This window comes from Schistocerca cancellata, chromosome 4, assembly GCF_023864275.1.
Source record: "Schistocerca cancellata isolate TAMUIC-IGC-003103 chromosome 4, iqSchCanc2.1, whole genome shotgun sequence".
NCBI classification, from domain to species: domain Eukaryota; kingdom Metazoa; phylum Arthropoda; class Insecta; order Orthoptera; family Acrididae; genus Schistocerca; species Schistocerca cancellata.
This window is the reverse complement of record NC_064629.1, coordinates 937992330-938016636: the sequence shown is the minus strand read 5'-3', so window position 1 is coordinate 938016636 and position 24307 is coordinate 937992330. Positions and strand designations below refer to the sequence as shown.

General features: G+C 40.5%; 1 protein-coding gene across 6 annotated transcripts in view; it reads right to left on the bottom strand.

The window, feature by feature from the left end:
* Positions 1-24307, bottom strand: part of LOC126185133 (biotin--protein ligase) — a 360657-nt gene that overhangs the window by 208476 nt on the left and 127874 nt on the right. For all 6 annotated transcript variants that reach the window (XM_049927960.1, XM_049927964.1, XM_049927963.1 and 3 more), the window contains one exon: positions 2855-2956. In XM_049927960.1, coding sequence (XP_049783917.1) covers positions 2855-2956 — 102 coding nt within the window. The remainder of the gene's footprint in view (positions 1-2854; positions 2957-24307) is intronic.

Here is a 24307-nt window from a genome sequence, read left to right as displayed (position 1 = left end):
CGACGATCACCAGTGGTGTACGGCCAGTGTAGGAGATCGCTCCCCACACCATAATGTCGGGTGTTGGCCCTGTGTGCCTCGGTCGTATGCAGTCCTGATTGTGGCGCTCACCTGCACGGCGCCAAACACGCATACGACCATCATTGGCACCAAGGCAGAAGCGACTCTCATCGCTGAAGACGACACGTCTCCATTCGTCCCTCCATTCACGCCTGTCGCGACACCACTGGAGGCGGGCTGCACGATGTTGGGGCGTGAGCGGAAGACGGCCTAACGGTGTGCGGGACCGTAGCCCAGCTTCATGGAGACGGTTGTGAATGGTCCTCGCCGATACCCCAGGAGCAACAGTGTCCCTAATTTGCTGGGAAGTGGCGGTGCGGTCCCCTACGGCACTGCGTAGGATCCTACGGTCTTGGCGTGCATCCGTGCGTCGCTGCGGTCCGGTCCCAGGTCGACGGGCACGTGCACCTTCCGCCGACCACTGGTGACAACATCGATGTACTGTGGAGACCTCACGCCCCACGTGTTGAGCAATTCGGCGGTACGTCCACCCAGCCTCCCGCATGCCCACTATACGCCCTCGCTCAAAGTCCGTCAACTGCACATACGGTTCACGTCCACACTGTCGCGGCATGCTACCAGTGTTAAAGACTGCGATGGAGCTCCGTATGCCACGATAACTGGCTGACACTGACGGCGGCGGTGCACAAATGCTGCGCAGCTAGCGCCATTCGACGGCCAACACCGCGGTTCCTGGTGTGTCCGCTGTGCCGTGCGTGTGATCATTGCTTGTACAGCCCTCTCGCAGTGTCCGGAGCAAGTATGGTGGGTCTGACACACCGGTGTCAATGTGTTCTTTTTTCCATTTCCAGGAGTGTATGCAGTTTTTCTTATTCACTACATAGACATATTGCAGCTGACGTCACTGAAATCTGTTCATAACTGTTTTTTTACTATGCTGTGGGTGATCTTCCATGTGTGTAATTATGTTTAGAATCCACTCCATGGGCAACAACTGTCCTTTACTGCATTTCACTGGAGACAGGATTTGTGGCTCCCCGTCTGACAAGGAGGGTGAACTACATGGCTCAATACCTTTTTCCATATCACTTTCACTTGTTAAGCACATATCATCATGATTGTACTCCTCATGTACATTGTCCACACAGTCGAGCCTATATGACACCACACATTCCACTGACATCTTGCATAAATGCTAATATTTCATCTGCCACTTTTTCCTCGCTCTGTGAAATGCCTTGGGTTGCTATCTGATGAAATGTCTATCAACTTCCTCAACCGTTGTTGTAGATATAAAGCAATGTTTGCTTTGTTTATCACTGCCATTGTTCTGCATCAACAGCACTAGAACTCTAGCACAATTGTGACATAAATCGTCGACTATGCTCTGTAGCCTTGTGCTGAGCTCACCATTGGATACCTCCAGTCCTGCCCCTGTTGCTGTTAACAGCCAATATTGTGCATGGTAGACATGCATGTGGGGCATCGAATGCTGTAAACATCACTGGCCTTTTGCAACCTCGCACTTAAAAGTGTTCCTTGCAAGTGTCACATTTTATTTTTGGAAAAACCATGAAAATCGAAAGTTTTATGCAAGTTTTCTTACACTACAATTAAAAACATGATTGAGATTTGTCTCAAAACAAAGATGATGTGATTTACCAACTGAAGGCACTGATCTTTCCCTCTCCTTCCCTCTTTCCTGATGAAGCAACTGTTGGTTGCGAAAGCTTGAATTTTGTGTGTATGTTTGTGTTTGTTTGTGTGTCTATCAACGCTTTCGTTTGGTAAGTCACATCATCTTTGTTTTTAGACATATTTTTCCCACGTGGAATGTTTCCCTCTATATATATACAAACGGTTGCTTCGTCAGGAAAGAGGGAAGGAGAGGGAAAGACGAAAGGATGTGGGTTTTAAGGGAGAGGGTAAGGAGTCATTCCAATCCCAGGAGCGGAAAGACTTACCTTAGGGGGAAAAAAGGACAGGTATACACTCGCACACACACACATATCCATCCGCATATACACTGGTCTGTGTCCGGAAGGAGCTCTGCGCATTGCAGTAACTGTTCCATGACAGTGCATTGGCTCACACCACCTATGTTGTCACGGCCTAACTGACCCGTATCAATGTGACAATGGTGCCAGAGCTGCTCTAGAGTCTCCATCTGGCCCTCGCAGCCATTGTTTTTTGTTTTTGTTTCCTTGACTGAAATGGGATCTCAAAGGAAAGCACCTCGAGTCGGTGGACAATGTGCAAGCTACTTCGATGGCTTCTCTGAAGACCATCCCAACTGAGGAGTTCCAGTAAGCTTAGGATGCATGGAAATCATGCTGGCAAAAATGTACTGATGTAGAAGGGTCATATTTTGAAGAATTTTAAGCTGCTGGAACTATCCAAGCAATTAAAAAAAAGATTGTGATGCATTAATTTCTGGACAAATCCTGTAATTACTGAACTACCCCACAGTGTCTTCTCTTACAAAATTTATTTTGATCCCTTCTATCACTGTAATTTTTTCTAAGCTGATTTTGCATAAACTCTATATTTCTAAGTGACTGCAGAATACAAAACCTGAAATATCAAGTACACATGATGCAGAACATAATTTTTGTAGATAAAATACATCTCAAAATTAAAACAGAGTATATCTGAAGCTACATAATGGGTACATTTTTACATCCTGAAAATATGCACAGGAAAATTAAGAGAATTATAAACATGATCTTTTTTTGGAATTCAGTATGATGGTGAACTAAATTAAGTTTAAAGATGTGTTATAATAATCTATAGCTTTTTTATAAAAAATATAAGCAAACCTTAAAAAACTTACCTAGATCACTCACAAATGGTAGATGACTATATCCCAAATAACGTCGAACTGGAACCGGACTGGTGTAACCAGTGATGTACGGATGTCCCTCGACGGTCACAGCTAAAAAAACACAACACACTTTTTAACAGCTTAATGCAAACACTGGTATTATTTAAGAATGTAGCTGTTAATAGTGGTACTTTTACTTAATTTACTTGTATTATTATATTTTTTTGTCCCACAGAACTCGTATAAAATCAAATACGAAATGTAAATAACTATAAGACGTTATATTTAACTTCATCGAGTGGATAGTCGTGGAGAAATAAATAAGCACATAAGAAAGGACGGTAGAAGAAACAATGAAGAGGAGATTAGCAAGGATGCAAGGATCATCCCGGTCCGGTGTACGCAGAATTGTGTGGCCGAAGCCGCTGGCCACTACACGGGAAGGCAGCAGGCCGTGCAGGGAATTGGAAAGAGTTAGGCTGAGAAAATATTAACAGAGGAAGATTCAGGATATAGAGAAAGAGAAGATAGAACAGAAAAGTACTAGGGGGAATGCGAGGATCACACGCAGGCAAGATGACGGAATGTGGCGGGAAGAGAAAAGCGAACAGAGACGGTGACGAGCAGGGGTATCCGAGACTGAGGTCGGGGTGTTGTGAAAGGAATGAAGATTAGAATTTAACATCCTATCAAAAATAAGGTCATTAGAAACAGAGTATTTGTTCAGATAGGATAAATTTGGAAATAAACTGCTCACGCATTTCACACAGTAACTATAATGGCATTCTCTCGGTGGAGGACGAGGGGGGGGGGGGGGGGGCTGGAATAACAATATTTTGTGAAATTCATAAAATCTGATGTTGGAGGGGGAGGGGGATTCAGATGGCCTATAAAACAGCTTTTTTAGTCAACCACCTTATGCTGAAGAGGCTGCTACAGAACTGGGTGGTATAGTTCACTACCAACCACAGCTTGGGGAGTTGGATAGTTAGTTTGCTGCCATACCCTCATAGAATGCTTTGGAGTAATTACAGCAAAGTTGATGGATTAATGACATGGGTGCTTTCACAGATGGCCCTGCCACAGATGGGTTAAAAACTGCTAGTGAAAAGGTTGGAATAGGAAATCTTTGGCAAATGTAGACTTACGTTTTGCACTCGGGCCTTTCACAGGAGTCTGTCCCACGGAGCAAAACCCGAGACAGACGTGTATCATTGTTTTCGACCCAAAGCTAACACTAAATCGTGTGTCACTTACTTTGTATTCTTATCCAATCGTGATCGACCCTGGCCTCTTCCACCATTTCCTACCTGATCACCACTAGATAACCTCCCAAAAACTCCTCTCCTTCGACCGCACCTCGACTTTCTTCCTAGATCATTCCTAACGAATCCGACATCACAGCAACAGAAAGAACCACGATCCGCCACTTCGAGACAGACCTCGACTCGATCCTCGCTGCGGACAGAGGCTCTACGACTATCTACGTAAATTCGAGTAATAGAAGTGATAGAAGGTCTCAGCTGGTTGTTGTACACGTACTCGTACGAGGACTGGGGCAATACATTCTCAGCCTAGCAGTGAAAGACATTTAGTAAAAAATGCATTTTATTTTACAACATAGTTGGTTTTTTATTAATCCAGTCTAGCATTTTCACTGAGTAGTTACCATCCCTCAAGCTCAGCTCTCTAAATTCTGCAAAATAACCTTCTATGGCTGTCATAACTTCTTCATTGAGCACAAAAAGTTTTTCAGGCAGATGCACAAGTTTGTTGAAGTTACGGATGCCAAATCCAGTAAATAGGGTAGATGCATCAGCTATTTGTACTTCAACTCCTTGTGTTTTCTTATTATTAGACACGTATATTGTCATATAATGAAATATGTTGTTTGCTCTGTCTTGCAAACCCCGGTCAAGATGACTCTTTTAGCAGGTGGTACAGAACATTTAAGTAATATTTATTGGTTTCTGTTGTACCTAATGAAGGTAATCAATAAGAAGAAAAACAAAACAAAGCACATTTATCCGTTTGTAAATGGCCCCTCCGTATCTGGCGCACAAATAGCCACACTAAAATGCTTATCTCCCTCCTTGGGGATGCCACATTGTCAAAGGCACCTTCAGTGACGTGTGGGAGGGCTTGCGTGGTCTGTTGAAGTCCAGAGCTGTATCGATGGTAGCGCAGCTACTGGCAGGGTCACCCGAGCCAGAGTGGTCTCGATGGAGGGGCCAGACAAAGTATGTCACACAACATAGGGCAGGGACGGCTTACAGGGTGGGGGCCACGAGCTCACTGCTATAACAGCTCGATAAAACCGAGGCACGCATAACTGCACTACAGGAAATGCAATGGAATGGACACTGAGTGCTTGATATGGGAAGTTGGATATTTCCTACTATGGTCCAGACAGCAACTGCGAATTTGGTACAGCATTTGCAGTAAGACAAAAATTCAAACACACAGTGGGTGGATTTCCTGCAATAAAATCTAGAAACTCAAAAATGAGATTGAAGACCCAATTCGCAAACTATTCATTGATCAAAGTACATGCACCTAAAGAAACAGCAGATGAGCAGGATAAAGATACCTTCTATGAGCTGCTCAAGAGAGCCTATGACAGATGCCTTGGGCATGATGTTAAAATAATTATTGGAGACCTCAATGGATAGATTGGAAAGGAAGATCATTACCATCCAGCAATAGGAAAGCATAGCCTCCATAATACACAAATGATAATGGACACAGTAGGTCAGTTTGCACTATCACATAACATAGCGGTTGGTAGCACTATGTTCCCACACAAAAGGATCCATAAAGCTATATGGTGTAGCACTGATCAGCATAGCTGCAAACAAAACGATCATGTAATTATTGACGGCAGGCATTTCTCAAACTTACTAGATGTATGTACAGGCATGCTCAAAAGTATCTGAACGACCTGACTTGCACAACCAACAAATAAAAAAAAAGAATGTGTGTGTGTGTGTGTGTGTGTGTGTGTGTGTGTGTGTGTGTGTTTGAGAGGAGAGAGATAAATATAAAAGAGAATGAGAGAGAGAGAGAGAGAGAGAGAGAGAGAGAGAGAGAGAGAGAGAGAGAGAGAGAGTAAAAAATTGTAAAGAAATTGAATCATGGTATGTAAAGAAATCTTTCATGAAAATGACACATTCCACATCATTACAAAATGTCGTATTCATGATCTATGGAACAAGTATTAATCTAATCTAATCTAATCATATTGGTGATGTCTGATATACCTCCATTCAGAAGTAACAAAGTGTGCATGCATTTAAAGATCAAGCGCATGATGTGAACTTCTGTGACGGAGATACAAACCCAACACGTAATCGGATTGTTAACTAAGTAAAATCAAATGTTACGTATTGGTTTTTCTTACCAGCTGCTAGGTGTTTGAATCTAAAATAAGGATACAAATTTTTGTGCCTGAGTGACAATCAAACCGCACACCTACCGTCCTTCTTTATCATTGATGAATATAGCTTAAGTATCAATTGCTTACTCACCAACAGTAAGATGTGTGCGAGTTTGACCAGAAATAACGACACCTATTGCGATTGTTGGCAACACAGGAACAGACATTAAAAATGCACGTTAATTTTCACTAGCAGGCCGGTGCGCACGTGATACGGCTTGAAATGAAATTATGAATATTTTTGTACTGGATCAGGATTCGGACCCACATACTTACCGTAGGAGGAGACATAGAGAAGACTTGGGAAAATGAGCGAAATGATTGAACTATACTGTTCCAAGAGATTCAGATCCTCGAAAGAGGAGATACAATTTCGAATTACAGTCCAGCACCAAATTTTTCAATGTCCCTAGTTCAGTCAAGTACAAGTAAAATAAGAGCCCTGTTTCTTTAAATGACTATCAGTTCATCAAATATAATAAAATTTTCTAATGTAAGTAAGTTTACTGGCGACAGTATTTCTGTTTACCATGACTTCCGACTATCTCATTTCCCAATGTAAACCAGCTCTGCTCAGTTGATTCTGGATTATAACGTCTTTCTCTTGAGGTTACCAGGGGTAAAGTAAATCTGTTTGTGCCTCTTAAAAGTAAATGCCTGAACCCACACATTGCACCTGTGCTAGTTTGTTCCACCAGACCATTGTGGCCACATTTCCCAGCCCCAGGAGTGTGCTGTGATGGGTGATGTGTGCTTAGCTCGCAAAATTAGTCACGGTGGAAAAAATGCGAGTCTATTAAATGGTTAAGTAGAAGCAAGCTTCTGACATGGAGATTATGTTATTCTCGTGTCAGTAGGATGTAAAGACTCTTCTAGGCATCATAGCCTCGATGTGAAGCCATTTGGAAATTTTCACTTATTCAGCAAATTTCTTAGTTCGAGAAAATCCACTGTGAAGTGTGAAGTTATTGGATAATTCGATTATCACTATTATTTTCTTCATACCACTGCTGGAACACATGTGCATGAAGATCATTTAATGCCTTTTGCTCATTATAGAAGTAGTTGCCCAGGAAAAGGTTCTTTCCCTGCCTATGAAATCCTTTACATGTTAATACCAAACATTAGCAATTACTCGTAGATTACTTTAAAACTAAAGTAATTGATGAAGGTGTTACTTGATAACAAAAATGCGCTGCCTTTCTTCATTTACTTGCACCTAGAAATTGCTGTTGAATACTGCCAAACCAAAAGCCAATGGATCTTACTGCCTTCCGACATACGTCGTCGTCAGTTCTTCCAAATAATTTGGTCGACTTGACCTGTTTCAAGTTGTGTGTGACAGCAAATGTTTTAGAGAATCAATTGTTTTCCTTTGCAATAAACAGAAAGATTTTCGTTTTAAACTATCAAAGTTCAAAATATTCGCAATATTAGTTCAAATTTAATATTCACTTCTATAATGTAGGAACAGTTGCAAAACCCGCACCTGACTCATTGACCTTACACTTAGTCACTGACCACAAATTCTAACTCAGAGTGACACCAGTTTACGTAACCTAATGTAGCGAATACTGTTTGCCAGTGCTCTTTCTCACTGGAAAACAGGCAAATCACACATTGGGTTCCACACATACACTGTAACAGTAATTTCTGTATATATGCAATGCATACATATTGTAGGATTTAGTGGTGCTCTCCCTCCTACTTTTGAATACAGGGTGTTATAAAAAGGTACGGCCAAACTTTCAGGAAACATTCCTCACACACAAAGAAAGAAAATATGTTATGTGGACATGTGTCCGGAAACGCTTACTTTCCATGTTAGACCTCATTTTATTACTTCTCTTCAAATCACATTAATCATGGAATGGAAACACACAGCAACAGAACGTACCAGCGTGACTTCAAACACTTTGTTACAGGAAATGTTCAAAATGTCCTCCGTTAGCGAGGATACATGCATCCACCCTGTGTCGCATGGAATCCCTGATGCGCTGATGCAGCCCTGGAGAATGGCGTATTGTATCACAACCATCCACAATACGAGCACGAAGGGTCTCTACATTTGGTACTGGGGTTGCGTAGACAATCGCTTTCAAATGCCCCCATTAATGAAAGTCAAGAAGGTCAGGAGAGCGTGGAGGCCACGGAATTGATCTGCCTCTACCAATCCATCGGTCACCGAATCTGTTGTTGAGAATCGTACGAACACCTCGACTGAAATGCCCCCATTAATGAAAGTCAAGAAGGTCAGGAGAGCGTGGAGGCCATGGAATTGATCCGCCTCTACCAATCCATCGGTCACCAAATCTGTTGTTGAGAATCGTACGAACACCTCGACTGAAATTTGCAGGAGCTCCATCGTCCATGAACCACATGTTGTGTCGTTGTTGTAAAGGCACATGTTCTAGCAGCACAGGTAGAGTATCCCGTATGAAATCATGGCGGTGAATCGAGGAAGTACAGTACATACTGACGAAACTAAAATGAGCTGTAACATAGAAATTAAGCGTTTTCGGACACATGTCCACATACCGTCTTTTCTTTATTTGTGTGTGGGGAATGTTTTCTTAAAGTTTGGCCGTACCTTTTTGTAACACACTGTATAATATGCCCGACCTAAATGGGCCCTTTATCATTACTGGCCCTGGGCAGCGCAACATCATACTGACAACAGTAATGTGCTTATACTGACAACCTCACTGTTCGTTTTACCTGAGTTTGTAATCATTTAAATAAAACATGACCTTACAGAGGGACACATTTGGTCCCCCTTTCCCCTCTGTGAAATTTGTCAGTAAGCTTTTTGCCTTCCAACCAGCAAAATGCAGCAGAGTACGGCCGGTAAACGATTCACAAACCACGATTTAGTGCCGTTAAGACGATTTCTTTAAACACTGTCGTAGCTGAAGGAATTTAGTTTCTTCTTAAATTGTCTTATGCAGCAACGTTCACAGATATCTCAAATAGGAAAAGCTCTTTATACAGGTACGAAAGTTGTAAAACAAACTTCCCACAGTTTGTGTCAGGTTGATCTTTTCGTCTGATAGCACTGCGTAAGTATTTTGTCTAAGAGATGTCACAAGTAGTGTTCCTGTAGCTGTGGAAATCACTGGTTGAAAATGAGTTTAACAATAATGGGTACAGTACTGCTAAATATTATAAATGATTATCAACCTAAATTTGAGATCATCCACAAACTGAGGCGTACTTATAATATTGAAGCTAGACTGTGATCCTTGTCTTCCATGAGTGGGCATTGGAAGGCATTTATACATACGTATTAGATTAGAGATTAGATTAGATTAGATTTACTTTCATTCCAATTGATCCGTAGTGAGGAGATCCTCCAGGTTGTGGAACATGTCAGAAAAACAACAATACATGACAAATATTTACAACTAAAACAAATGAGCTAATGTACCAGTCCACAGGTCCCAAGTGGAATGATCGTCATTTTTTAATGAACACTATATGAAAAGAGTCATTTTACAAATATAGATGCACTGAATTTAAAATTAAAAAGTTTTTTTATTTATTTATAAGGTAATAAACATGTAATACAACTACTGAAATACTTATTTACAATGCATACAATACTGCACTGAAGTGGTGCAGAAGTTAGATTGTACTTACACACACACACACACACACACACACACACACACACACACACACAAATCAGTTGGTTTTAATGAGGAATTCATCAATGGAGTAGAAGGAGTTGGCCACCAATAAATCCTTTAGGCTTCTCTTAAACTGAATTTCATTGGTTGTTAAGCTTTGTATGGCTGCTGGCAAGTTATTGAAAATGTGTGTTCCTGAATAATGCACACCTTTTTGTACAAGACTAAGTGACTTTAAATACTCGTGAAGATTATTCTTATTTCTAGTATTGATTCCATGAATTGAGCTGTTGTTTTGAAAAAGTGATATATTTTTAATGACAAATTTCATTAAGCAATAAATATATTAGGAAGCAGTAGTTAGTATCCCTAGTTCCCTAAACAGGCTTCTGCAGGATGTTCTTGAGTTCACACCACATATAACTCGTACTGCACGTTTTTGTGCCCGGAAAATTTTAGTTTGGCTTGATGAATTACCCCAAAAAATAATCCCATATGATATTATGGAATGAAAGTAAGCATAGTATGCCAGCTTTTTCATTTTTATATCCCCTACGTCTGACAAAATTCGCATTGCAAATAGAGATTTGTTAAGACGCTTCAGCAGTTCTGTGGTGTGCTCCTCCCAGTTGAATTTGTTATCTAGCTGTAATCCCAAGAACTTAACACTGTCCACTTCTTCTATCTTCTTGTCATCGTATGTTAGACATATACTTGTGGGACACCCCTTACAAGTTCTGAACTGCATGTAGTGTGTTTTTTCAAAGTTTAGTGACAAAGAATTGGCTAGGAACTAGTGATTAATGTCCACAAACATTTTATTAGCTGATCTTTCTAAGACTACACTAGTTTTGCTATTTATTGCAATGTTTGTATCATCGGCAAACAAAACGAACTTGGTATCTGGTAATGTTACTGATGAAAGGTCATTGATATACACAAGAAAAAGTAATGGCACTAAAATGGAACCTTGTGGGACCCCACATGTAATTAGTTCCCAGCTGGATGATGCCTGACAGCTTGATACATGTCTCTTTCCTAATAACAGCCTTTGTTTCCTGCCAGAGATATAAGATTTGAACCATTTTGCAGCATTTCCTGTTACACTGTTGTTGTTGTTGTTGTTGTTGTTGTGGTCTTCAGTCCTGAGACTGGTTTGATGCAGCTCTCCATGCTACTCTATCCTGTGCAAGCTTCTTCATCTCCCAGTACCTACTGCAACCTACATCCTTCTGAATTTGCTTAGTGTATTCATCTCTTGGTCTCCCTCTATGATTTTTACCCTCCACACTGCCCTCCAATACTAAATGGGTGATCCCTTGATGCCTCAGAACATGTCCTACCAACCGATCCATTCTTCTAGTCCAGTTGTGCCACAAACTTCTCTTCTCCCCAATCCTATTCAGTACCTCCTCATTAGTTATGTGATCTACCCATCTAACCTTCAGCATTCTTCTGTAGCACCACATTTCGAAAGCTTCTATTCTCTTCTTGTCCAAACTATTTATCATCCATGTTTCACATCCATACATGGCTACACTCCATACAAATACTTTCAGAAACTACTTCCTGACACTTAAATCTATACTCTATGTTAACAAATTTCTCTTGTTCAGAAACGCTTTCCTTGCCATTGCCAGTCTACATTTTATATCCTCTCTATTTCAACCATCATCACTTATTTCGCTCCCCAAATAGCAAAACTCCTTTACTACTTTAAGTGTTTCATTTCCTAATCCAATTCCCTCAGCATCAGCCGACTTAATTCGACTACATTCCATTATCCTCGTTTCGCTTTTGTTAATGTTCATCGTATATCCTCCCTTCAAGACACTATCCATTCCGTTCAACTGTTCTTCCAAATCCTTTGCTGTTTCTTACAGAATTACAATGTCATCGGCAAACCTCAAAGTTTTTATTTCTTCTCCATTTTTTTGAGTGTCACAACCTTCTCAATAAGGCTCAGTATGGATTCCGAACTGGACTATCAACAATAAAAGCAGTTCAGGAAGTTGTCTTCTCAATATTACAAGGTTTTGAAAATAGGGAACATATCTATACAACTTTAGTTGATTTAACCAAGGCATTTGACACTGTCTCACATAGCATTTTAATTAAGAAACTAGAAAAATATGGAATAACTGAAACAGAACTATTACTGCTGAAATCATATTTGACAAACAGAAACCAAATGGTCTATATAAATTCAAACAACAAATCTGACCTTCTCAAGGCAAAATATGGAGTCCCACAAGGATCTGTACTGGGACCTTTCTTATTCATTGTGTATGTGAATGACCTGCCCAACACATTAGCATATAAATCTGTAATGTATGCTGACGACACAACCTTTATCACGTCACATACTGATGTGAATGTTGTCAAACAAATGAACAAATCCATGATGGAAATGGCAGCTCACTGGTTCCATGAAAATAGGCTGTCATTAAATAAAAATAAAACTGAACACATCCTCTTTTCCCTTCGATATATTAATGATGGACCTAATAAACTCAGACATTCAGTAAAACTGCTAGGCATTTATCTTGATACCAAACTGTGCTGGAATACCTACACAGAAAAGCTGCGCAGTAAGTTGGCAAGAATTCTATATCTCCTTAGGAAACTGAAGGATTGTGTCAGCAAGGAGTGCATACTTATGGCATACCATGCCTATTTTCATACTCATCTGCATTATGGAATACTTCTTTGGGGAAACTCTGCTGGGGCAAAAGATGTTTTCCTCTGGCAGAAGAAAGCCATTAGATGTATTTTTGGTGTGAGAAATTTAACTTCTTGCAGACAGAACTTCATTGAGTACAAAATTCTTACAGTTCCCAGTCTACACCTAACTTAAAGCACTTATGCATGCCAAAGAGAATGCCCACATGTATGAAAGAAGGTCAGATGTGCACTCATATGAAACCAGAAATAGGAACTTAATAGACATTCCTTGGACACGTTTGAGTAAAATCCAAAATAATTTTTTACATGCTGGCAAAACATTTTACAACAATACATCACATGGAACGAGGGAATTGCATGAGAATAGATTTAAAATGGTGGTAGAGACATTATTGAAAGAGAAAGCATTCTATAGCATAATGAAAAAATATGATTCTCTATTATTATAAATGTGATTGTCATCAAAGAAACTGTAATTTATGTCATACAACCATACTGACCTTTTGTATAATCATATACCATATGTTAACTTTTGTGTAATCATTTGTACCACAATCTGTATAACTATGTAACTACTGACCTTATGTATAATCATTTGTATAACCATCTGACGATGCCTATACAACACAACTGTTGTTTACAGGCAAATAATAAAAAACTATCCTTGCTTTACATCACGAAACAAACATGGCGTCACCGAACTGATATTTGAAATAGTTTTCTGTTTTCTCTCTCTGTCTGTCTCTCTTTTTATTTTTAGTTTTTGAGGAAAGCATCAAGAAGCCCGAGTAATAAGCAAGTGGGCATATAATCTGTTTACAGTTATTTTCATCGGGATACATAAGCGAAAATACACGTTTTAAGTGCATTATTGCGTAATTCCAGTTATTGACAGTCTATTCGTGAGTTTGCTCGCATTTAGTGGCATGAAACCTATCAAGCAAAAGACAAATATTTCTTGCACCATGCACAACACACAAACAAAATCTCGCTGCACTGATGTGTTGCCCGATATATTGCTTGGAAAACACATCTGATTCATGTTGCTAAATACAGCTCTAACAGTTATCAATTTGGATGCATACCAAGTGTATAAAAGTGTATCTTGAAATATGCAGAAAGGCACATAGAGGTATTCGACTGAAACATAGCCATGACCAAGATTGTAACTGGGGTCGACAGCATCGTCGTCTACCACCTTGACAACTCGAACGATGACAGTGCTCGGCCGGTTACTTACGTTTGCTGGTATCAAAGCTACAGCAAGAAAATACAAAAATGTTAATAACTCTAAGATGAACAAACACTGCCCGAGGGAAAATAGGTGTAAAATGGCACATAAAAATCTTGGCATTCATCAGGGATCAAACCCAAAACCTATGTATTCGTAGTCTGGCTCTTTACCACTTTGCTACCATGTAACGGCTGGAAACCATCACTTACTAATAATATGTTTTATTTGTAGATGCTCTTTCGGTGTACAGCATTGAAAATACGATTGTCCGTCCTCAACTTTGGCCTCAATTTTTTCAAAAGGTAGGGAGTGTCTAGCAGAAATATAAAACGTTCATGCAATATTTGATCAAAATCGGCAGCGCAGGGTGCACCCATCTGCAGGTGGTCGCTCATGTTGGCACCAATGATGTGTGTCGCTATGGACCAGAGGAAATCCTCTCTGGCTTCCGGCGGCTATCTGATTTGGTGAAGACTGCCAGTCTCCCTAGCGGGATGAAAGCAGAGCTCACCATCTGCAGCATCATCGACAGGACTGACTGCAGACCTTTGGTACAGAACCGAGTGGAGGGTCTGAATCAGAGGCTGAGACGGTTCTGCGACCGGGTGGGCTGCAGATTCCTCGACTTGCGCCATAGGGTGGTGGGGTTTCGGGTTGCATGATGGCATTGAAACAGAGGATGACACGCGTAAAGCTGAAATACTAAACACCTTTTTCCAAAGCTGTTTCACAGAGGAAGACCGCACTGCAGTTCCTTCTCTAAATCCTCGCACAAACGAAAAAATGGCTGACATCGAAATAAGTGTCAGAGGAATAGAAAAGCAACTGGAATCACTCAACAGAGGAAAGTCCACTGGACCTGACGGGATGCCAATTCGATTCTACACAGAGTACGCGAAAGAACTTGCCCCCTTCTAACAGCCGTGTACCGCAAGTCTCTAGTGGAACGGAAGGTTCCAAATGGTTGGAAAAGAGCACAGGTAGTCCCAGTCTTCAAGAAGGGGTGTTGAGCAGATGCGCAAAACTATAGACCTATATCTCTGATGTTGATCTGTTGTAGAATTTTAGAACATGTTTTCTGCTCGCGTATCATGTCGTTTCTGGAAACCCAGAATCTACTCTGTAGGAATCAACATGGATTCCGGAAACAGCGAACGTGTGAGACCCAACTCGCTTTATTTGTTCATGAGACCCAGAAGATATTAGATACAGGCTCCCAGGTAGATGCTATTTTCCTTGACTTCCGGAAGGTGTTCGATACAGTTCCGCACTGTCGCCTGATAAACAAAGTAAGAGCCTACGGAATATCAGACCAGCTGTGTGGCTGAATTGAAGAGTTTTTAGGAAATAGAACACAGCATGGTGTTCTCAATGGAGAGACGTCTACAGACGATAAAGTAATCTCTGGCGTGCCACAGGGGAGTTTTATGGGACCATTGCTTTACACAATATATATAAATGCCCTAGCAGATAGTGTCGGAAGTTCCATGCGGCTTTTCGCGGATGATGCTGTGGTATACAGACAAGGTGCAGCATTAGAAAATTGTAGCGAAATGCAGGAAGATCTGCAGCGGATAGGCACTTGGTGCAGGGAGTGGCAACTGATCCTTAACATAGACAAATGTAATGTATTGCGAATACATAGAAAGAAGGATCCTTTATTGTATGATTATATGATAGTGAAACAAACACTGGTAGCAGTTACTTCTGTAAAATATCTGGGAGTATGCATGCAGAACGATTTGCAGTGGAATGATCATATAAAATTAATTGTTGGTAAGGGGGGTACCAGGTTGAGATTCATTGGGGAGAGTCCTTAGAAAATGTAGTCCATCAACAAAGGAGGTGGCTTACAAAACACTCGTTCGACCTATACTTGAGTAATGCTCATCTATGTGGGATCTGTACCAGATCTGGTTGGCGGAGGAGATAGAGAAGATCCAAACAAGAGCGGCGCGTTTCGTCACAAGGTTATTTGGTAACCGTGATAGCGTTATGGAGATGTTTAGCAAACTCAAGTGGCAGACTCTGCAAAAGAGGTGCTCTGCATCACGGTGTAGCTTGCTCGCCAGGTTTTGAGAGGGTGCGTTTCTGGATGAGGTATCGAATATATTGCTTCCCCCTACTTATACCTCCCGAGGATATAACAAATGTAAAATCAGAGAGATTCGGGTGCGCACGGAGGCTTTCTGGCAGTCGTTCTTCCCGCAAACCATATGCGACTGGAACAGAAAAGGGAGGTAATGACAGTGGCACGTAAAGTGCCCTCCGCCATACACCGTTGGGAGGCTTGCGGAGTAAAAATGTAGATGTAGATGTAGCGCCCATGTGAGAACCCTCTCCTTTTGACATATATTTACAAATTGGAAGTTTGTGGAAACTATTTCCCCCTGCTCCCCACAACGAGCGTTCTGACATACAACAATGTATGCAATACCTCCAATACACTAAACGCCACAGTTTAATTTAGTCTTCCGTACTAAAACATGTTCGTTCCTTCGAATTAGTAGTACTGTACCCATTATTGTTAAACTCGTTTTCAACCAATGATTCCCACAGTTACAGGAACACTACTTGTGACACCTCTTAGACAAAATACTTACGCAGTGCTATCAGGCGAAAAGATCAACCTGGGAAGAGTTTGTTTTACAACTTTCGTACCTGTATAAAGAGCTTTTCCTATTTGAGATATCTGTGAATGTTGCTGCATAAGACGATTTAAGAAGGAACTAAATTCCTCGAGTCACAACAGTGTTTAAAGAAATCGTCTTAACGGCACTAAAGTGTGGTTTTTGAATCATTTACCGGCCGTACTCTGCCGCATTTTGCTGGTTGGAAGGCAAAAGGCTTACTGACAAATTTCACAGAAGGGAAAGGGGGACCAAATGTGTCCCTCTGTAAGGTCATGTTTTATTTAAATGATTACAAATTCAGGTAAAATGAACAGTGAGGTTGTCAGTATAAGCACATTACTGTTGTCAGTATGATGTAGCACTGCCCAGGGCCAGTAATGATAAAGGGCCTGTTTAGGTCGGGCATATTATATACTAAAGTAGGAGAGAGAGCACCACTAAATTCTACAATCCGTATGCATTGCATATACACAGAAATTACTGTTACAGTGTAAATATGGAACCCAATGTGTGATTTGCCTATTTTCCAGTGAGAAAGAGCACTGGCAAACAGTATTCGCTACATTAGGTTACTTAAACTGGTGTCACTCTGAGTTAGAATTTGTGGTCAGTGACTAAGTGTAAGGTCAATGAGTCAGGTGGGGATTTTGCAACTGTGAAATACTTTCCTACATTATAGAAGCGAATATTAAATTTGAACTAATATTGCGAAAATTTTGATCTTTGATAGTTTAAAATATAAATCTTTCTGTTTATTGCAAAGGAAAACAATTGATTCTCTAAAACATTTGCTGTCATACACAACTTGAAACAGGTCATGTAGACCAAATTATATGGAAGAACTGACGACGACGTATGTCGGAAGGCAGTAAGATCCCTTGGCTTTTGGTTTGGCAGAGTTCAAAGGCAAATTTCTAGGCGCAAGTAAATGAAGAAAGGCAGCGCATTTTTGTTATCAAGTAACATCTTCATCAATTACTTTAGTTTTAAAGTAATCTACGAGTAATTGCTAATGTTTGGTATTAACATGTAAAGGATTTCACAGGCATGGAAAGAACCTTTTCCTGGGCAACTACTTCTATAATGAGCAAAAGGCATTAAATGATCTTCATGCACATGTGTTCCAGCAGTGGTATGAAGAAAATAATAGTGATAATCGAATTATCCAATAACTTCACACTTCACAGTGGATTTTCTCAAAATAAGAAATTTTCTGAATTAGTGAAAATTTCAAAATGCCTTCATATCGAGGCTATGATGCCTAGAAGAGTCTTTACATCCTGCTGACACGAGAATAACATAATCTCCACGTCAGAAGCTTGCTTCTACTTAACCATTTAATAGACTCGCATTTTTTCCACCGTGACTAATTTTGCAAGCTAAGCACACATCACCCGTCACAGCACCTCCTGGGGCTGGGAAATGTGGCCACAATGGTCTGGTGGAACGAACTAGCACAGGTGCAATGCGCGGGTTCAGGCATTTACTTTTAAGAGGCACAAACAGATTTACTTTACCCCTGGTAACCTCAAGAGAAAGACGTTATAATCCAGAATCCGCATTCAACATCACGTTCCTTCACTACCAACTGAGCAGAGCTGGTTTACATTGGGAAATGAGATAGTCGGAAGTCATGGTAAACAGAAATACTGTCGCCAGTAAAATTACTTACATAAGAAAATTTTATTATATTTGATGAACTGATAGCCATTTAAAGAAACAGGGCTCTTATTTTACTAGTACTTGACAGAACTAGGGACGTTGAAAAATTTGGTGCTGGACTGTGATTCGAAATCGTATCTCCTCTTTCGAGGATCTGAATCTCTTGGAACAGTATAGTTCAATCATTTCGTTTATTTTCTCAAGTCTTCTCTATGTCTCCTCCTAGGGTAAGTATGTGGGTCCGAAGCCTGATCCAGTACAAAAATATTCATAATTTCATTTCAAGCCCTATCACGTGCACATCGGCCTGCTAGTGAAAATTAACGTGCATTTTAAATGTCTGTTCATGTGTTGCCAATAATCGCAATATATGTCATTATTTCTGGTCAAACTCGCACACATCTTACTGTTGGTGAGTAAGCAATTGATACTTAAGCTATATTCATCAATGATAAAGAAGGACGGTAGGTGTGCGGTTTGATTGTCGTTCAGGCACAAAAATTTGTATCCTTATTTTAGATTCAAATACCTAGCAGCTGGTAAGAAAAACCAATACGTAACATTTGATTTTACTTAGTTAACAATCCGATTACGTGTTGGGTTTGTATCTCCGTCACAGAAGTTCACATCATGCGCTTGATCTTTCAATGCATGCACACTTTGTTACTTCTGAATGGAGGTATATCAGACATCACCAATATGATTAGATTAGATTAGATTAATACTTGTTCCATAGATCATGAATACGACATTTTGTAATGATGTGGAATGTGTCATTTTCATAAAAGATTTCTTTACATACCATGATTCAATTTCTTTACAATTTTTTACTCTCTCTCTCTCTCTCTCTCTCTCTCTCTCTCTCTCTCTCTCTCATTCTTTTTCATATTTATCTCTCTCCTCTCAAACACGCACACACACGCACACACACACACACACACACACACACACACACACACACACACACACACACACACTTTTTTTTATTTGTTTGTTGTGCTCGGCTATTGGCCAGGCATGAAAATGTCCGTGAATGAGTTTCTTAGTTTTGAGTACATTTACAAAAGAAATACAAAAACGAGTATGAGAGTTACTTATTTATGAGGCTTAGTTTGCAGTCAGTTCTGGGTATTATTAGTAACTACACTCCAGTCCCTAAACCTAGTTACAGAAATGCGAATCAGACACATTACGTATTCCAGGCCGTGGCAGCCGCATCTTTGACACGCCAGCTATGTTCACTTCACAGCCCGCTGTAGGAACACATTGGTTCGTCTTTTTCCTGCTCGTACTGTAACTGAGATTTGGCAACACGGCAAGGTATGTTTGGCAACTGTGTGATCGACGAGTTACTTCCTGGTGGGCACGGAATTAAGCCTCAAAGTTCACTTGATTTTTCCTGTCTTTTCCATTGAATAATCTGAGTTATTATTGCTTGAGGTGTAAAAAAAGATTGTAAATTTATGGTTTTCAGCCCAGGAAAGTCATTGCACATGGCAATTGCAACTAATCTCATTCTTTAAAAAGCAGTTTATGAGTTCTGGCCACTATTGACCTCATAAGAGGAAACCAAGGCACATACCTCTTTGCTAGCTCTGTGGTAACGTACTGACCTGTGGAAAAGCGTCTGTTATTGGTCACCATTCCAGTCTCGCTGACTGTAACGTTTTTCTCCCTACAAGCAGTCAGATCAAACATCAATAAGGAAATTGCAAGAAAATACTTTCGGCTCATAGTGCAATGGTGAAAAACTCACAATGCTGCACAACAGGTAACGCCTCTTTTCGCTGATGACAAGCAAATATTGGGTTTCTAGGAATACATAGCTTTATTTATGAAATGCCACATTTGCATACCTCTCGAGTATGACACAGCATACCAATTAAACACAGACCCAATCGAAATCTAAGTGAGTAGTATTTTACTAATTCGTGCCGATAGAAGAACAATGCATGTGTGCAGATACTCAGTTTTATTAAAACAAACTTTCATCATAAGGTTATCATGGGTAGTTCTATTTCGTTTCTTATAATACAGTGCAAAATTTCAGTAAGGTTTCTTTTAGTGTTGTTAAAACAATAACAAACATAAGAGAGAAATTAATCATTAATGATATATCCGAATTCTCTGATGTTATCTATGACAGTCTGATGATGCACATGCAGCTTATTGATTACATGCATGTAGAAAACTTGTTCGGAGTTGAAGCTGTCAAACAAGGTTTGAAGAAGAATAAAATGCCACTACCACATGACAGCTAATGTAGAAAATCCTTTTCTGACGTATTTTGGCACGATGCACTCTCCCCACACATAATACGAAAGTTTCAAGATGCATCTTCTGCCTGGCCGTCTATTAAATCTGAAGAGAACAAAATGTCGCAGAAGTTAGCCCTTTTTCCACATGCGACTATTTTGGGTTGCGAAGTGAATGGAATTATGTCCAAAGTTCCATTAGATTGATAACTTACACAGACAGCAGGATTGCATTTTAAAAAATGCAGCAGTGAATGTACTCGAACTCGCGACATCTTATCTACACTGCGCGACACTTAACGCTACACTACTAGTGGACACCTAGCTACAGAAGCTCCAGAACTTCCACATTCCACAGTGCTATGAGATAATGCATAAGGCTGGATCTAGACTTCTGAGAGACAGACCGTTACAGCTTTTCTTCTGCACTGCATGACGTTTTCAACAAACAGATAGTGCAATAGAGTAGCTGAAATGTAAAGGAACACTTCCTATTTAAATTTTGCACCCTACACTGTTGGCAGTTCTGTGTAGGTGGCAGTTACGTGATTTTATTTCAGTGATTACAAAATAGAGTGGAATGTATTCTCTTCTGGCTACGCCAAGTGAAGAAGGTATATGGCATTGTGGTCTGAAATTCACATTAAACATGATATTCCTTCTCTAGCAAGTAGACGTTAGGTTGAACCGCAATAAAGTCAGCAGTGGCGACATGTAGAAACTCTATCACCAATAACCTTTCTTGTTGTTGTTGTGGTCTTCAGTCCTGAGACTGGTTTGATGCAGCTCTCCATGCCACTCTATCCTCTGCAAGCTTCTTCATCACCCAGTACCTACTGCAACCTACATCCTTCAGAATCTGCTTAGTGTATTCATCTCTTGGTCTCCCCCTATGATTTTTACCCTCCACGCTGCCCTCCAATACTAAATTGGTGGTCCCTTGATGCCTCAGAACATGTCCTACCAACCGATCCCTTCTTCTGGACAAGTTGTGCCACAAACTTCTCTTCTCCCCAATCCTATTCAATACTTCCTCATTAGTTATGTGATCTACCCATCTAATCTTCAGCATTCTTCTGTAGCACCACATTTCGAAAGCTTCTATTCTCTTCTTGTCCAAACTATTTACCGTCCATGTTTCACTTCCATACATGGCTACACTCCATACAAATACTTTCAGAAATGACTTCCTGACACTTAAATCTATACTCGATGTTAACAAATTTCTCTTGTTCAGAAACGCTTTCCTTGCCATTGCCAGTCTACATTTTATATCCTCTCTACTTCGACCATCATCAGTTATTTTGCTCCCCAAATAGCAAAACTCCTTTACTACTTTAAGTGTCTCATTTCCTAATCTAATTCCCTCCGCATCACACGACTTAATTCGACTACATTCCATTATCCTCGTTTTGCTTTTGTTGATGTTCATCTTATATCCTCCCTTCAAGATACCATCCATTCCGTTCAACTGCTCTTCCAAGTCCTTTGCTGTCTCTGACAGAATTACAATGTCATCGGCAAACCTCAAAGTTTTTATTTCTTCTCCATGGATTTTAATACCTACTCCGAAATTTTCTTTTGTTTCTTTTACTGCTTGCTCAATATACAGATTGAATAACATCGGGGAGAGGCTACAACCCTGTCTTACTCCCTTCCCCACCGCTGCTTCCCTTTCATGTCCCTCGACTCTTATTACTGCCATCTGGTTTCTGTACAAATTGTAAATAGCCTTTCGCTCCCTGTATTTTACCCGTCACCTTTAGAATTTGAAAGAGAGTATTCCAGTCAACATTGTCAAAAGCTTTCTCCAAGTCTACAAATGCTAGAAACGTAGGTTTGCCTTTCGTTAATCTTTCTTCTAAGATAAGTCGTAAGGTCAGTATTGCCTCACGTGTTCCAGTATTTCTACGGAATCCAAACTGATCTTCCCCGAGGTTGGCTTCTACTAGTTTTTCCATTCGTCTGTAAAGAATTCGTGTTAGTATTTTGCAGCTGTGGCTTAAAAACTGATTGTTCGGTAATTTTCACATCTGTCAACACCTGCTTTCTTTGGGATTGGAATTATTATATTCTTCTTGAAGTCTGAAGGTATTTCACCTGTCTCATACATCTTGCTCACCAGATGGTAGAGTTTTGTCAGGACTGGCTCTCCCAAGGCCGTCAGTAGTTCCAATGGAATGTTGTCTACTCCGGGGGCCTTGTTTCGACTCAGGTCTTTCAGTGCTCTGTCAAACTCTCACGCAGTATCGTATCTCCCATTTCATCTTCATCTACATCCTCTTCCCTTTCTATAATATTGTCCTCAAGTACATCGCCCTTGTATAGACCCTCTATATACTCCTTCCACCTTTCTGCTTTCCCTTCTTTGTTTAGAACTGGGTTTCCATCTGAGCTCTTGATGTTCATACAAGTGGTTCTCTTATCTCCAAAGGTCTCTTTAATTTCCCTGTAGGCAGTATCTATCTTACCCCTAGTGAGATAAGCCTCTACATCCTTACATTTGTCCTCTAGCCATCCCTGCTTAGCCATTTTGCACTTTCTGTCGGTCTCATTTTTGAGACGTTTGTATTCCTTTTTGCCTGCTTCATTTACTGCATTTTTATATTTTCTCCTTTCATCAATTAAATTCAATATTTCTTCTGTTACCCAAGGATTTCTACTAGCCCTCATCTTTTTACCTACTTGATCCTCTGCTGCCTTCACTACTTCATCCCTCAAAGCTACCCATTCCTCTTCTACTGTATTTCTTTCCCCCATTCCTGTCAATTGTTTCCTTATGCTCTCCCTGAAACTCTGTACAACCTCTGGTTCTTTCAGTTTATCCAGGTCCCATCTCCTTAAATTCCCACCTTTTTGCAGTTTCTTCAGTTTTAATCTACAGGTCATAACCAATAGATTGTGGTCAGAGTCCACATCTGCCCCTGGAAATGTCTTACAATTTAAAACCTGGTTCCTAAATCTCTGTCTTACCATTATATAATCTATCTGATACCTTTTAGTATCTCCAGGGTTCTTCCATGTATACAACCTTCTATCATGATTCTTAAACCAAGTGTTAGCTATGATTAAGTTGTGCTCTGTGCAAAATTCTAACAGGCGGCTTCCTCTTTCATTTCTTAGCCCCAATCCATATTCACCTACTACGTTTCCTTCTCTCCCTTTTCCTACACTCGAATTCCAGTCACCCATGACTATTAAATTTTTGTCTCCCTTCACAATCTGAATAATTTCTTTTATTTCATCATACATTTCTTCAATTTCTTTGTCATCTGCAGAGCTAGTTGGCATATAAACTTGTACTACTGTAGTAGGTGTGGGCTTTGTATCTATCTTGGCCACAATAATGCGTTCACTATGCTGTTTGTAGTAGCTTACCCGCATTCCTATTTTCCTATTCATTATTAAACCTACTCCTGCATTACCCCTATTTGACTTTGTGTTTATAACCCTGTAGTCACCTGACCAGAAGTCTTGTTCCTCCTGCCATCGAACTTCACTAATTCCCACTATATCTAACTTTAATCTATCCATTTCCCTTTTTAAATTTTCTAACCTACCTGCCCGATTAAGGGATCTGACATTCCACGCTCCGATCCGTAGAACGCCAGTTTTCTTTCTCCTGATAACGACATCCTCTTGAGTAGTCCCCGCCCGGAGATCCGAATGGGGGACTATTTTACCTCCGGAATATTTTACCCAAGAGGATGCCATCATCGTTTAATCATACAGTAAAGCTGCACGCCCTCGGGAAAAATTACGGCCGTAGTTTCCCCTTGCTTTCAGCCGTTCGTAGTACCAGCACAGCAAGGCCGTTTTGGTTATTGTTACAAGGCCAGATCAGTCAATCATCCAGACTGTTGCCCTTGCAATTACTGAAAAGGCTGCTGCCCCTCTTCAGGAACCACACGTTTGTCTGACCTCTCAA